Here is a 15,290-nt window from a genome sequence, read left to right as displayed (position 1 = left end):
CTGTAGAGAAACATGGTGGTAATAAGATCATAAGGTAGCATGAGTAGCTGGTCACAGTTGAAGTGAGGATGGACGACGCTAATGAAGCAATGTTTCACCCTCCAGGAGGACACAAAGCATAAACATACAGCCAGTCCTGTAATGGACATGTTAATTGTTTATTAGCTTGGCTTAGGCAAAGTCAGACCCAAAGCCTGTAGGGACTCTATAATCTAGAAAATGACTGTATGCAGATGATTTTCATTTCATCTCTCTGAGCTTGAGCCATTTTGCCATGAAGAATGAAAATAGAAATCAGTGATTTGAAAATCTGGTAAACACACAACCTCAAAAAAAACTTGGTTCTTGAGATAGCTCAACACAAATGCACACCATGTTTGTTAGACATTTTGTCAGAAACGTAGAAACAGTGTTCCATTTTCCTTCCATTTGTCAATTACTCATTGCTTCGGGTTGGTCTGTCACATAAAATCCCAATAAAGTACAATGAGACTTGTGGCAGTAAGGCAACGAGATATACTAGGTTTAGGTGTATGAATGCTTTTGTGAGGCCCGGTAGTTGTTACTGCAGCAGTTCCAATTAAAGCAGAGAACATGGCGGTGATGGTGAATGGGCAGACTAAGCCAGCAGCTTTCTGAACCCAGAGCTTTATAGAGCCAGCAACGCCAGGTCTAATCAGACCGGAAACATGTCGCATCTAAACACCTCAACCTGCTGGAAACAACAAAGGTGATGTTAAAACCAGTTCTTTTAAATCTTTTTGCTTTTCCTCAATATAGTACTCGAAACCCAGCAGTGTTAGTGATTTAAGATTTCATAAAATGTATAATTTAAAATTCTCCGTGAGCATAAAAATATCTCTCAAGATCAATTTAAATCAATACATTATAAAAGTGTCCGCACCTCTTTAAAAAGTCTTAAATTGATGTATCAAAAATGAAGTCTTTAAAACGTCTTAAACTCATTAGAAAATGTGTAAGTTGGCATTAAATAAGATAATCACGGGTCTTATATTTAATCTTGTATAATCTATGTAGTTTAATTTTCTCCCAGGACTCTTCTGTCAGGCAAAAGTTTGAGTTGCATGCAGACAATTACCTGCTAATAAACCCTTGCAAACTAGCTAGCTTTATTGCGTCCATCATTGGTAAATGTAAATTATCACCAGTTGGCTGGACGATGTTGCCACTGGCTCACCTCTGTTGCTGACCCCTACAATGCTATGTGCATTTGGTATGAAAAAGCTTGGCACTACTATTTGAAACATCCGCTTTTCTTTTGTACATTAAATCTCATTCATAATGGTCATAATTCATATTAAGTTTGAGTTGGTGAAACCTGGAGAAATCCTGATTATAGAGGTTGACCCGGATGGCAAACGTATTGAAAAACACGGCAAAGACCAAAGAAGCACTAACATGTGACTTTAGGTGCACCATGTGTGTGTGTTTGTTGTGAAGCAGTGTGTAAGAGAGTTGAAAACTGTGCGACAAACACACGGGCCATAAGTCAGCAGAAAGTTATTAGCTCTTTTCTGTGTGTCGGTGTGTGTGTTTCCCAAATTTAAAAAGATAACCAATTTTCCTGGCTTGTTTTCCTGGCGTGTGTGCGTGTGTGTGCATCTGAGCGAGGGGGTGATATAGACCTCAGCCTAAGAGAAAAGAGCAGCTTGTTTGTCAATTAAAAGACGTGATAAAGCATGAAATGGGCTGCCAACACCACGCGGGACGAAGGGAGCTGGGAAGACGGAAGAAGAGTGTGTGTTTGCATACATCTTGCTGTGCACTTGTGTGGATGTGTGTGTTTGGGGAGGTCTGTCACTCTCCTCTATGGAGATTAATTAGCAGGGGCTGTCTAATGAAAAGGCAGCATCGTTAGCGCCGGGGCGGCTCGGCGGGAGAGACGGAGTGAAAAAGAGGAAGGCGGAGGGAGCGGGACGGAGATATTCCAGGGGAGATGCTGGCAGACAGGACGACTTTAATTGTTGCTCGTGTTTTGGCGAAAAAAGCCCATTTTAGTTTCACCAAGAGCCACAGAGCAGAGGGGACAGGCCCCACGGAGGTCTCCTGCATCTTCCTCGACGATGGAGCCTCTCCTGTGTGTGTGTGTGTGTGTGTGTGAGAGACGCCGTGCTTTAACGGGTGGAGGATTGTGACCCAGGTCTAATTGAAGTATTTAAGCCATTTAAGCACTGGGAACAGAAGGTCGTTACAGATCCAAACTGGCATGGGGGTTAGGGGCCCCGCGCAGACACAACCACACTTCCACACATGCATACAAAGGGCTCCTTCTGTTTAAGACAGCCTCATTTTATTCATGATGCTGCTTATGACCCTGAACTCCCCAATGTGAGAAGGTGTGTGTCTGCGCGTGTGTGTGTGTGTTCGCGTTGGGAGATGTGGCTCTGTCACCTTCCGCTGGGCTCAGCCAGGTGTGAAAAGGCATTCTGTCAGACCTCCCTGCTACCGGGTCCATTTATCCGTCCTTCGTTCATGTATATGTGTGTATGTGTGTGTGCGTGCCCGTGCGTGCGTGCGTGCTCGTTCCATTTATCTTCCGTGAGTGTATGTGTTGTCTGCCTGCACCTGGCCCTCAACTAACAAACTCCTCCAAACCCCTCAGTATAGACCACAAAGCCCAGGGGCATTTACTGAGAAACTACGATACTGACACACATGGACACACACAAGCATGAGCGCACCTCCAAATATAAAGAGCGGGAAATGGAGTAAAAGAAAACCCGCAACATTTTCATCATGTCTCTGTCAAAGGGATCTGAACACTTTTTTTTCCGTTTTTTTTACTTCTACTTATTCAAAAAGACGTCTTCTTATTAAAGAACAGGTTGATTTCAATATCTCTTTTCGGCTGTCCCTCTTTTTCACAAACCCACACACAGAAACACGGCTGCAGATGGCCTGGTTTTACTTCTGTCTTTTTCATGCACCTTCTACATTGTGACGGCTGCAGACTCCTTCTCTCTTGCTCTTTTCATTCCCACTGAATACTGCAAACACTAACTGCAGATAGAAAAGCCACCAGAATACTCTGCTTCTTTATTCAGGCTGAGCTAGTCATCTTTTGGGTTCGCCTTCATGTCCCAAAAGTCAAAAATATTTGAAGTTGATGCATTTGGACCAACAGTGGCTAAATGTTAACCTGTCCAGGTCCTTCTGTATGATTGCATCTATAATGCCTGTCATTTCCTGTTGCTGAATCGGTTTATGCTTCCTCTGCATTTGCAGTGGGCTTGCAGGTTATGTGCAGAACGAGCAAAAATGAAGTTCATGCCATAAATGGCAGATTGAATTGCTTTTTGAAGGATATTTAAACATCACTCACAGAGAATGGATAGTATAGCTAAAATGTAAACATGATGCAATGATTAGTTTGAACTAAGTAAACCCGAAAACATGATACTAAGAAACAACTTTTATTAAATCGTTTGCTTTCAATTGGGTGTGTAGTTCCTCAGGTTTCATGCTATTAGCAAAAAATATTTAACAAAAATGGATGGTCAGTTTGCTTTAATTCAAAACGGAAAAGCATCAATTATTTATTGCCACTACAAAAGTAATGTGGATTCCAATTATAGACATATTGTCTAGCACATATTTATAGATTTCTGTTCTTATTTGTTTAAAAATCAAAGCTTAAATTCTGCTTAGATAACAAGTAGTGAGATAAATTTAAGTTGTCATTTGCGTGCAGAGATTTAGCTTTGTTACAAATATACACAATAATAAAAAAATGCAGATACAGCAACTCTTTTAGCAGCTTTTAAGTAAACTTGTTTATTGTGAAAAATGTTATAATTTAGGATTATTGCTGAGTTTTCTGGTTAATTACTCAAGCTATCTGCTCATGCGGTGAACCTGCAATCAGCCACTTAGCGTACCTACCACTCTAGCCTATTAGAAGGACATCTGTACTTTATCCTAAAATTTTACTTTTGTTACCTTAATGGGTGACACTCCTTTAGCTTAAATGCTACCACTTTCCAAACATCCAACTTTCTTCCCTGTAAATTAGAAAGAATGTGTGGGAGTGAGCAGCAGAGCGCCAGCAAGGAGCGACTGAACTCCAGAAAGCAGGAGTAACTCTGCACGCTCCAGAATCTTCTCTGGCATTTTATTAAAACAATTGTAAATTATAGCAATTGGATGGCAACATTTTAGTGCTTTTGAAACTGTAACGTTTTAAAAGTTTGATACCCATTTGGTTCCTATGCGCTGTTGAAATGTTTACATTTCTTGTTTTCAAAGGCTGGATAATTTTGGAAGAAGAAAAGTACGTATAGAAAAATGTTAACCTTTCCAAACTTGATTCCTTCTCCCATTTTCTAAAAGAAATGAATAAATATGTATAAAATGTGTTTTTAAAAATAGTTTGGTATTCAAATGACACCCTATGTTTTCAGTTTGCCACATCACACCGTGATTTAAACATTTAATCTTAAGTAATTTTGTTTTTGAGACACTGACTGAGAAGATGACTGTGTAGATTTTGTCAGAATTTCAAAACTAAGGCCATTTCTCTATATTAAAATCCAAGATAAAGCAGTATTTTAACTATTTTTTTAATTTTTATAAACAAAATAAAGGCGTCATAAACTATGCTTTGAAGAATCTGAATTTATTGTCGGATAATACAGCCCAGAATTGGCAAGTCGAAGTGTTGAAGATTTTAAAACGGAGTTGATTGCAGCTGCTCCAGATGCAAAAAAAGCTGTAGAATTGACCGTTTATCAAGCTGCTGAATTTAAAACTAACTTTTATTCTGCGAATTGAACATGAAGATCTTAAAATCGGATTACTTTACAGTTTCCAGCTAAATACTTTGTAGGTCTGTAATATATATATAAAAATAAAAAAAAACAGAAGGGAGAGTCTGGAACTGTATTGTGTTTTCAGAAGAAAATTCTGTTGGAGCATTGCGTGTGTGTGTGTGTGTGTGTGTGTGTGTGTGTGCGCGCGTGCGCGCGCGTCTGTTTCAACCTCTTTGAAATCTGCAGTTCTGTGTTGCCATGGTAAAACATTTACACTGTTAAAAAAAAGTTTCTGATAATCATTAGCACCAGAAACCGTTAAATGACCATTTGAACAAAAGATAAGTATCAAAAATGATCAACTAGGTTTTTGAAATCACATTTTTGACAAATCAAAGCATTAATTGAGTTAATCGCTTCCAACAGAAAGACGATGAATGTCGATGATGGACAAAAAGGCCAGAGTGTGGATTTTAGTGGCCGACTGTTTTTGTACTGACTGCATGAATAGCTCTCATGATTGTACATTCGATGCGTGCATGCATACATGCAAAACACATTAACTGTTTCAGCAGCTCTGTCCTCTGCTTTCATAATCCTGTGTGCAGAGTTTAGACTGAAGCGCCCCCTTCTGGTAGCTGGAGGAAATGGGAATTGAAACCTCTTTCAAACTACTTCTTGAAATCTGATTGTGGCTTCATCAAATATTCATCAGATATTAGCTGCATCTGTTTGGTGTGTTTTATAAGCTGCATGAATGTGAGTAAGGTATAGAGAGGAGAGAAGGCGGGGCGCTGGTGGACGGAGTTTATTAAATTGTTGGACAGAGACATGGAGACTGCCTGTGAGCACACAGCTGCTGATAGGTACAGGTATGTCTGCTTGTGAACATTGATTGGCCGCTCTTTAGATAGCAGCGGTGACACCTGTACGCTGGTGTTTATCGATCGGCAGCTTTGCCGACAGTGCTGTGTGTTTATTGAGCGGATTTTCTCATCATGCTCCTATCTGGGTGGGTGTGCATCGATCTTCTCCTGAGGGACAGGTGTGGATGTGTGTAATATTGCCCTTCTCCTGTGGAAAAAAAACTCTCCTGCCTGACTTTGAAATAAAGCTGTTTGAACTCTCCTGTTTCCCACCTGACTGCCCTTCTTCACCCCATCATTCACAGAGTTTTACCTTTTTAATACATTTCTGTCTCAGTAGACATGCTCAACTCACATATGCCCATTGTTAGGCCAAGGTTAGGACATTTTGTCCCTTAAATCCTCTTATATTCTCTCAATGAAAGTGCTGTTAAATTTCTAATAAGGGTGAAATTTATGGTAACACAGAAGGCTCTTCAGGTTGTCAGTGTTAAATTAAAGCACTTGATTCAAAGGTAGGTTGATCATTTCTTCGTCTTTGTGGGGTTTTGGTGGAACAGGATAAATTGGGGTCAGTAGGACTTTCAAAAAGTCACAGTTACACTCTTATTTTTTTCCAATGTAAATTGACAAAGGGGCAGATTGACCCAGAGTCAACCTTCATTAACTTTAACGAAGTTAACATTAACGAAACTTCATTCACCTTTTACGCACGAACCATTTCATATCCATGAACCAGTAAACTGTTTAATATTATCTTTTTAAGTATTTTTGAGGAATTTGTGACACTTTTATAAAGTTAATAAAATCCCATGTTTAATTTGAATTTATTGAATATAATTATCAGAAGATTTTGGACTGCACCATGTTTCCATTGATTGCAATTCTGATCAACTCCTACAAAACAGGACAGATTATAGCCCTTGATCAAAGCAAAATAGTACCTGTTAACTTCCTGTTTGCAAATGTTATTTATAAGTCCTATTAATATATTTTCTCACATTGGACTGAGTTGATTGCAGAAAATTACTTTAAATGATCAGTTTTCAAACTGGCTACAAGTTGTTCTCTTTGGCGGATGTTAATTTAAATCTGTGTGATGTTTCTCCAGTTTTATGAATGCCTTTAAATGTCTTCTTTTTACCGAATTTATGTATTTAGAGATATTTTACTAATCTTTATTTTTAGGTAAGAGAAAATATAATGCTTTATGTAACATGTAATCTGTAGTTTTAGATGATGTAAAATGATTCAGTAATTCTTTAATTGTATTTTCTGAGGGTTTGTTTTCATCAGACCAAACTGTTGGGAGCGTCCAGATGTAAACAGCAGAAGTTCTCGTCTCCTATTTTTATCTAAGTAAGATTCAATCACTGAATTCATCTGTCTGTTCCCAACAGGGGCTTGTGAAGTTAATTTCGCTTTCTGGGGACGGAGCGCCACTCGGTGGTCAGCCAGGGAAATAACTCTCTGTTTCCACAGTCTTAAGGAAATCTGTTTTCTTATTATTGTTAGACCTCTCACTGCATCCAAACATTTTATTTTTTGTGAAATTCTAAATATTTGCTTTTTGGTTCATATTTTACCATAATCTTTTTTTATTTGGATATATGCAAAAATAAATTATTGAAGAAAAAAAACAAGCACCATGTGAAAACAAATGAAAGAAAACTCTAATCACAGCTCTGTGTCCAACTGGCTTAATCACATTTTCTCGACCTGAACCGTTCTGGCATCAGGTCCTCTGTTCCTCTAGGTACAACGGTTTGACCTTCGCTATACTTTTCCCTGGTCCTCCTTTCTTTCTCTGGCTGACCGCTTTCATTCGTTCTTCTCTTAAGAATGTGCACAATTCAAATGGATTTCCTGTAGAAATCCCTTAAATCCGTTTCTGAGCAGAAAGCTGTTTTTGCTGCCTCAACATTGTAGAGTACAGACTGTCCTGTCTGCTCCTCTCTGCCCTGTCAAAAGCCTCTCAGGTCTTTATTCACCTCAGACTGAGGCACTAACAGCAGTGCATGCAGAACAGATAACAGCCTTGAAAGAGAGAACTTCTGCTGAGTTTTCCTCGCACGCTGCGGACATGAAGGAGCATTTTGGTGAAGTTGTGCCTGTTTATCTAATTAGTGAAGCAAAGCAATGTGATCAATAATTTCCATGATGGATTTAACCACCTCTGGTTTAAGGTTTATGAGACCATAAGTTGTTATTGGTCAACTTCAGTAATATTCTTTTCGTAAAACTAGTCTTCGTATGTAAAGTTTTTTCATTATACTGTTAACATAACTGTTATACTTTACGACTGGAAAATATTAGCACAATATGTTATATCGCTATAAAGCAATATAATAGACGTTGTTAATTTAAATACATAGTCCAGATAATTTCCCGTAGAATTAATCATTTTTCCGCATGTTGATGTAGTTTTAAGTAGTTTAACTATGACTAAAGAACTATCATGTTGAACGGCAAAATATTTACTCAGAATTATGTTTACAGACTAACTTCACGATCTTCTGTAAAACATTTTCAATGTCACTGAATGTTCTGTATTTGACAAGTCAAATAGTGAAACATCAACTTCTCATTTTAGTATAAGTGAAAATCTCCTGAACAATAAAAATAATCTAGTAGTGTGAATTTAAATGCACTTTTTGTGGGTGCACTAGAAATATGATCACGATTAGGTACATGGTTTTTGATTAATCTTGAATTGATTAATCAATTTTACTTTTTGAAATGTATTTTTTCTGTTTGATTCAACACAAAAAGACCTACATCTATCAAAGACCCTGAACCTCATGTTTCTGTTTTGTGTTATCCTAAAAAAGAAAACCTGAACCTGAAATCAGTTTTAACCCGGAAAAGCTGCATATTTCCCTCATTTCTTGATCTGGCTTTTATTGAGCTGAAACTATGAATTTAGTAATGTAGAAATAGTTAAATTCAAATAAAAAGGACAAACATAAATAAACATGAACAGATTGCTATCCCTTTGGAGGAGGACAGCATCCCAGCTCTCTTTTTTTCTCAGATTTTCTTAAAAAAGCTGTTGCATGCACATAGAGAACCATAGGAATGCAGCCACAATGCCCACTCACACACTCATGCACACACAGGTGCAGTGTTATCAGAGGTCTTGCAGGCTTTGCAGGTCATTGTGGCTTTGTGCTTAGCAGGATGGTGTTGATTTGATGTATGTTTGCTTGGCTCAGATGTAAATTTAGGGTTTAACGTCCCGCCTGGTACCGACGCAACTCTGTCCATCTGTACGTAGCACATCTAAATCCCCGTCTCCGGTGCCCACAGATGCCGTCTCTGTCTAATTGGTGGGGAATAAGTGGGCACCTCCATATAAACATTGACTCACGCTGGCGACAGCAGAGTCAGGCTTGTGGGCTCAGCTTTGAGCGCTAAGAATAGAAACCGTACAACTTACATTTGAATGGGTTAGCTTGTTTCCTCTGTTCGACCTTCCACGGTGTGACCAGATTATCGCCAGCTCCTGCCCTAAAAGAAGGTTTTTCTCCAGAGGTGGCACCCCACCCTGCTTCACCCCTGCATCATATTATCACCACAGTTCAGAAGCGCTCTTTTATTTTTTTATACCAGTGAGCAGAAAATCTGATTTTCTTCAGAGTTGCTGATTCTGGAGGAAAATTTGTTTTCAGGGGATGGGTGTTATCTTTGAGTAGGATTTAAGGAGGATCTTATTTTGGTTCTGAAAGGCAGCAAGAATCAGATGCTGATATTTATTCAAATTTATTTGTATAGCACATTTCAACAACAAGGCAGTCCTAAGTACTCGACATCATTAAAAACAAACAGCCACCAAATGTGAAACAAACATTAACCACTACATTTTATCAAATGTCATATCAGTCATTAATGCACATCAATGTTCCTTTTACTACAAATCAAAGGCAACTATAAACAGATAGGGTTTTAGCCTTCATTTAAAGGAACTCAATGTTTCAGCTGTTTTGCAGTTTTCTGGAAGTGTGTTCCAGATTTGTGGTGCATGGAAGTTAAATTCTGCTTTAGATGTTCCACCTCTTCTCCACCTTAACTACATTTTATTCTCTTCATGAGTAAAAAAATCTTTACGTTAATTTGCCAATGAGAATAAAGGGGTTTAGAATTGATGCATCCAGTGCATTTATTATGTTGTGTCTTACCTTCCAGGCATTTCTTCTGTTTACCTAATATATATATATATATATATATATATATATATATATATATATATATATAAATATATATATATATATATATATATATACTGGCATTCTTCTCTCCCACACAGCACAGGGGCGTGTTTGCTTTGGTATGAGCCCAGTAGTCCGATGTTGGGGAGCGGAGCTGCTGTCTATGATAAAACAGGCAGAGTTGGTCCCCTGTGGGTCCAGTCACATAAGCAAACCTCTCCCCATTGCTGCAATAACATATGCAAAACACTGCTGCTGGCCCCGGCCCCCATGCTCCCACCAGATCCCACCCCCTCTCCTCATACACACAAGCGTGTTTGCTCCTCGGATTTTGTTTGATAACTGTGTGTGTGTGTGTGTGTGTTCCTTCAGATTGTAGTTTGTAACAGTCTGAGCTTTGTGTTGGCCGAAGGATTATCACAGCTTTGCCACCAGCAGCCAAGGCAAGGAGCAGGAGTAGAGCAGGGCTTAGTCAGACGCGACATATGTGGAGGGACAACTGTGGGAAAATACATTTGTGTGTGTGTGTGTGTGTGTGTGTGTGTGTGTGTGTGTGTGTGTGTGTGTGTGTGTGTGTGTGTCAGTAGCGGTGCACTGGTGTGTTTGTGTGTGTTCACATGGGGATGATTGGCTGTCCGTGGCCTTTGGATCACTCACCCACACACACAGGTCCTAAAACTAGCCGTGAGTGTCTTTCCGGGATTCCCTCTACTTTGAGGGCAACTAGCGTCTCGGTTTCAACAGAGTTCAAGAAGATCCAAAACCACAAACTCTTGTTTGGGTTTAAATATTTTTTTTTTTGTAGTTCTCATTTCTGAGAATCCCTTATGTAGAAATAGGGTGGAAGATTAATATGGCTTTTTGAATAGTAGCTACTTTTTTGTCTTGCTGGTTAAGGAATAAATGAGGCTTAACTTTTCCTGTTTTAGGTCTGCTAAAATTAACCAAATATATTTTTATTATTTATTAAGTACAGGGAGATTTTTTTAAAGTTCTTTCAAACTTAGAGGATTATATAAGTTTTCTTAGTGTAGGTGACATTGTCTAAACTTTATGGTTTATGTCAAGTGCTTTAGATATGTTTCTCCAAACTTCTTTAAGCAGTTTGCTGTAATTTTGGTAAAATTTTCCCCAACAGAACTGTTGTACCTGAGTTTTTGACAGCCTCGCTCTCACGCCTGTAGTTCTGTAATGTTTAGCAGATTTGGCTTTATACACAAGATCCATTTGTGCCCAAGCTCATGCATGAGCTGTCATGCTTCCAGTGCAAAAAGAGACAAAACTGGTGTGATTTCCTTACGTTCCCCTTGGTTAAATACTTCTGATTGGCTCTAGAAATGTGGAAATATTTCAGGGATAAATGGTTCGTTCCTTGATTTAATATTGGTTGAGACAGACAGCGACCCACACACACGTTCGAAGAAAGCTTTTTGCCAGCATTTCGCAGAACTATAACAGGTTGGTGGGAGAATACGAGGGGATTTAATTTCTTCTTTCTCCCTCTGCTGTGCTTTGCTTCATTCAGTCCGTGTGCTGGATCAGACTACGTGGAGATAACGCGAGCCCAAGGTCAGGGAGGAAGAGACCTGCAGCCAATTTACATGAGAGATGAATGGGAAGAGGGGCAGGAAGGGTGGAGGTCGGGGAGGGGGGCTCCAGACCGGGACTGTGATCTCCTTAGGGTGCACACGCCTGTGTTAATATGTGTGTGTGTGTGTGTGGTTGCGAGAGGTCTGTGATCTCCTGGCCTTTGTGATGGAGATGGACCCGGCAGGCCCGACCCGATAATGACTCGACGCTCTAATAGCATTCATCCCTTCTACCGCAAAACTACTCAAGCGGAAAAGAGAGGGAGAGAGGGGAGGACAAGAATAAAAAAAAAAAAAAAACAAATGTGAGGGGTAGATGTTGGTTTGCAGGGGTGTGTACGGATCAGGGGGTGGGAGGTTGAGGTGCAGGTGGGAGGGGAGGTGAGCTAAGCTATGTTTAAGAAATGATGGGGGCCACAAATCATTTGTAATCTCAGAATCAGGGTGAGGGAGAGAGGAGGGGGACCATAGGTGATAGCGTGATGGTGTGTGCAGCTCTGGGCTTGTGTGTTTCAGAGAATAGCATTAGATGTGTGTGAGTGTGTGTATGTGAGACATTAGCAGTAAATGCACTCTGTCTGTGTCTCCTTTCTCTCTCTTTATCAGTGTATATTTGCTGTGCGCGCTGGAGCATGGAAGGCTTTGAGAACACTGGCCCATAGGGGACGGGACCCTGTGTCCAACACACACTCACACGCACACACCCACACACCCATCCACACACAGTTACTTATCATACAGGGTCATTACAGGCCTTTAACTATACCTTGGTAATCAGCGGTTCATATCACCAACCATATTCAGCCGTCCTCAACAATGGAGAGCATGGGAATGATGGCAGAGGCGAGGGGCACTGGCAGACAAATGGAGGGCTGAACCTCCATTTTATTGTTCCGTTTGTAGACAAAACAGATAGATGGAGAATTAGTGAAAGATGTTGGTTTTATACTTACAAGCAGCTTTGATTTCTGTCTTTCTTTCCTCAGACTAAGAAAGGTCCTCCTGTGAAGCAGCAGGGAGGCGAAGGTGCTCAGTCTGTTGCCTACTGCTACAACTGTTCCAAGAAGGGACACTTTGGTTATGTGAGTATCTTAATCTTTGTCCTTCCAAGTTGGATTTCCATTGTCTTGTAAAAGTATTTACACCCTTTTTTATGTAACAACCTAAAATTTTAATACAAGTATAATTTCTGTCGACGTACATTTGTGCACATTTTCCTCAGGAATGTACAAAACAAAGGATGTTCAATGGGGTTTTTCCCAGCTGCCCTTTCATCGGTCACTATGACACTGTGACGGACATAAACCGCAGACAACACAGAGTGAAGATGAAGGCCAAAGGTAAGTCTCACAGAGACAGTTTAAAAAGAAAAAGTAATAGAAACAATTAAAGTTAAGGTTAAAGACAAATTCCCCTCCAATCAATTTTTTCCTAAAAAAGTCCCCAATTATACCTTTTCATATTTCACCAGGATGGAGTATACAAGAGAAATCCTGGATCATTCCTCTTTGCACAATGTCTGTCTTGAGTTTTTTCAAATTCTCTCTACTTTTTAGCTCACCCTACAGGTTTCATGTAGGATTTGGGTGTGGAGGCTGAGATGGCCTTGAAATAAAGTTGATTAGGCATTTATTTCTGTGATTTGGCCAAATGTTTTGGATCATTTTACTCTTGCAGCACTTAAAGGGGAAGCATCTTCACTTCATGACAGAAGACTTTTGTTTAAAATCTCCTGCTTTCTCATTCCAGCAAGATTCCCTTGGTCTTTGGAAAGTAACAGGCCCACAGCATCACAGATCCCCCACCTAACTTAACAGTGGGCATAGCTACTGCTTAAAGTCACTGTCCTAACTTAGGAAGATCAGTTCACACATTTCAGAACGTAATGACATGCTCTCTTGTCTTTCCCATTTTGAAGAGTGGTTAAGAAGAATGGGTTTCTCTATCACGGCATATTTATACACCAGAAAAACAGGAAGCCATGGTGAACTGATTAGTAATGCCTCAGTTGCTTTATGTTAAAGGGATTGCTAGAAGTACCACTAAATGTGACAGCAGTCATTTTATTAAAATATAATATAAAATTGTTAAAGGAAGAATTTTTCAAAAATGTTCAGTGTGAGATTCTGAATTTTTTTAAGGCTTTCTACACATCTTTACCTGCAATACCAGTAAGTGTGGAGGATGCTTTGAGCCTGTATTTTCTCTGTACCATATCAAACAAAGATAACAATTATTTCAATGTTTAAATCCTTTTTTGTTGTTGTTGTTTTTAGATTTGGGAAGAAATGGCAATCTGTCTTCTGCATCCCCAGTCCCTCCAACCCCTGCACCACTAAGGAAGAAACAGAAAATCAACCATCACAACGCCAGCCCCCACCCTACGAATACGCCTCACCGAATGCCAAACAGCTACAGACCAAGTCCAAGTCACATCATCTTCAATGATGACGACTTTAATGATGCTACACCCAAAACAAAGATGGCTAAGTTTCCCAAAAGTGGTGGCAGTGCAAAACCATGGAAGCCTAAAAGAGCTGTTCCCACCACAAGAGACACAGTGCCATTGAGCAAGCTAGTTGTTGATGAAGCAGATGACTTTCCCAGAGGAGGACAGCCTCAAGGAAACAAGGAGGAGAAGATGAGAAAGAAGAAGGGCTGTAGAACAAAACAAGTTAATTCATCTATAGCAGACCATGTTTTTAGGACTGGAGGAGAGAGGAGTCAGGACTCAAAATCGTCAAAAAAGAATCAGACAGGACAGAAGAAAAGACAGAAGGGACGTTCCAATAAGACTGCTAAAAAACAACTGCGTGGAGCCACCTATTCAGAAGAAGATAACCTGTTTCTCATTAAACAGCGGAAACGCAGCAGATAGTAGCAGTGTGTGTTAGATTGTATCAGTTTATTTAGGAATATTTTGTTATTGAGTTTTAAATCATTAGAACTGAAGCCAGAATTATGTCTCTAAAACCCTTTATTGGATGTTTTTACAAGAACCATTTTTCATCCCAGTAACAAAAGTTGCAAGAAGTCAGATTACTGAATGCTAATTCTACTTAACAATGTGTAAACACAGGGAACCACAAGTATTTTAAACTACCAAATGTTGCATCCAGGACGTCCTTTGCAACAGTAACATTTATCACATAAAAAAATTTGTGACAGTTCATATTATGTAACTGTATACATTTATAACTCATACTAATATGAATGCTACAATCTGAATCTAGTTACTTATTTTGTGTTTTTGACAACGTAGTGTTTTCGTTTTCACCGTGATTTAAGTCAAAGAGCTCAAACAGCAGATATTGCTAAATATACAAACTGTTCATAAAATGGTTGCTTTGTATGATCAGATCAGTTTGACAGTTTTTCAGTTTCTTTTGTCAGACACGATCACATGTTGGTGATGTTAGTTTAGTTTTGTTGATAAGGTTTGGGTTACAGTGAAACATTTTCATGATTCCTGCTTGTTTCTACACTGTAAAGTTAATTCCCTGGTACACTCTGTAACTGAAGTACAGTACGATCCTCTGTTCTAAACACAGCTGTAACATTTCAGTTTGGGAAGGAAGTTTTTCTTTTTTAAAACAAACTTGGAAATGAGTTCTTTCGTTGTGAACTCTAAATATACCGTTTACTGTCAGTTTGATAGTTTATTCAAAATGAATGAACAGAATCTGAACAATTCCTGTGGCCTCTTGTTACAGTGTGACTCTGATGCTGATCTGCAAACAGTTCCAAAACAAGTTTTGGATTAAATGAATCGCTAACATCCTTTTAAACTATGCTGTGGAAAGTTTTTTTTGTTGTTGTTCTTGTGCATTTGTTAAAATCTGACTTGAAAGTGTTCAT

The 15,290-nt window shown here is 39.3% G+C and overlaps 1 protein-coding gene across 2 annotated transcripts in view; it reads left to right on the top strand.

The window, feature by feature from the left end:
- zcchc7 (zinc finger, CCHC domain containing 7) overlaps positions 1 to 15,220 on the top strand; it is a 53,970-nt gene extending 38,750 nt beyond the window's left edge. For both annotated transcript variants that reach the window (XM_044115012.1, XM_044115013.1), the window contains exons 8-10: positions 12,419 to 12,514; positions 12,655 to 12,772; positions 13,709 to 15,220. In XM_044115012.1, coding sequence (XP_043970947.1) covers positions 12,419 to 12,514; positions 12,655 to 12,772; positions 13,709 to 14,310 — 816 coding nt within the window. In that variant the 3' untranslated portion in view covers positions 14,311 to 15,220. The remainder of the gene's footprint in view (positions 1 to 12,418; positions 12,515 to 12,654; positions 12,773 to 13,708) is intronic.
- Positions 15,221 to 15,290: the final 70 nt, after the last annotated feature.

Source organism: Gambusia affinis, linkage group LG04 (genome assembly GCF_019740435.1).
Source record: "Gambusia affinis linkage group LG04, SWU_Gaff_1.0, whole genome shotgun sequence".
Taxonomy (NCBI): Eukaryota; Metazoa; Chordata; class Actinopteri; order Cyprinodontiformes; family Poeciliidae; genus Gambusia; species Gambusia affinis.
The sequence above is the reverse complement of the archived record's forward strand: the minus strand, read 5'-3'. Positions and strand labels throughout refer to the sequence as shown.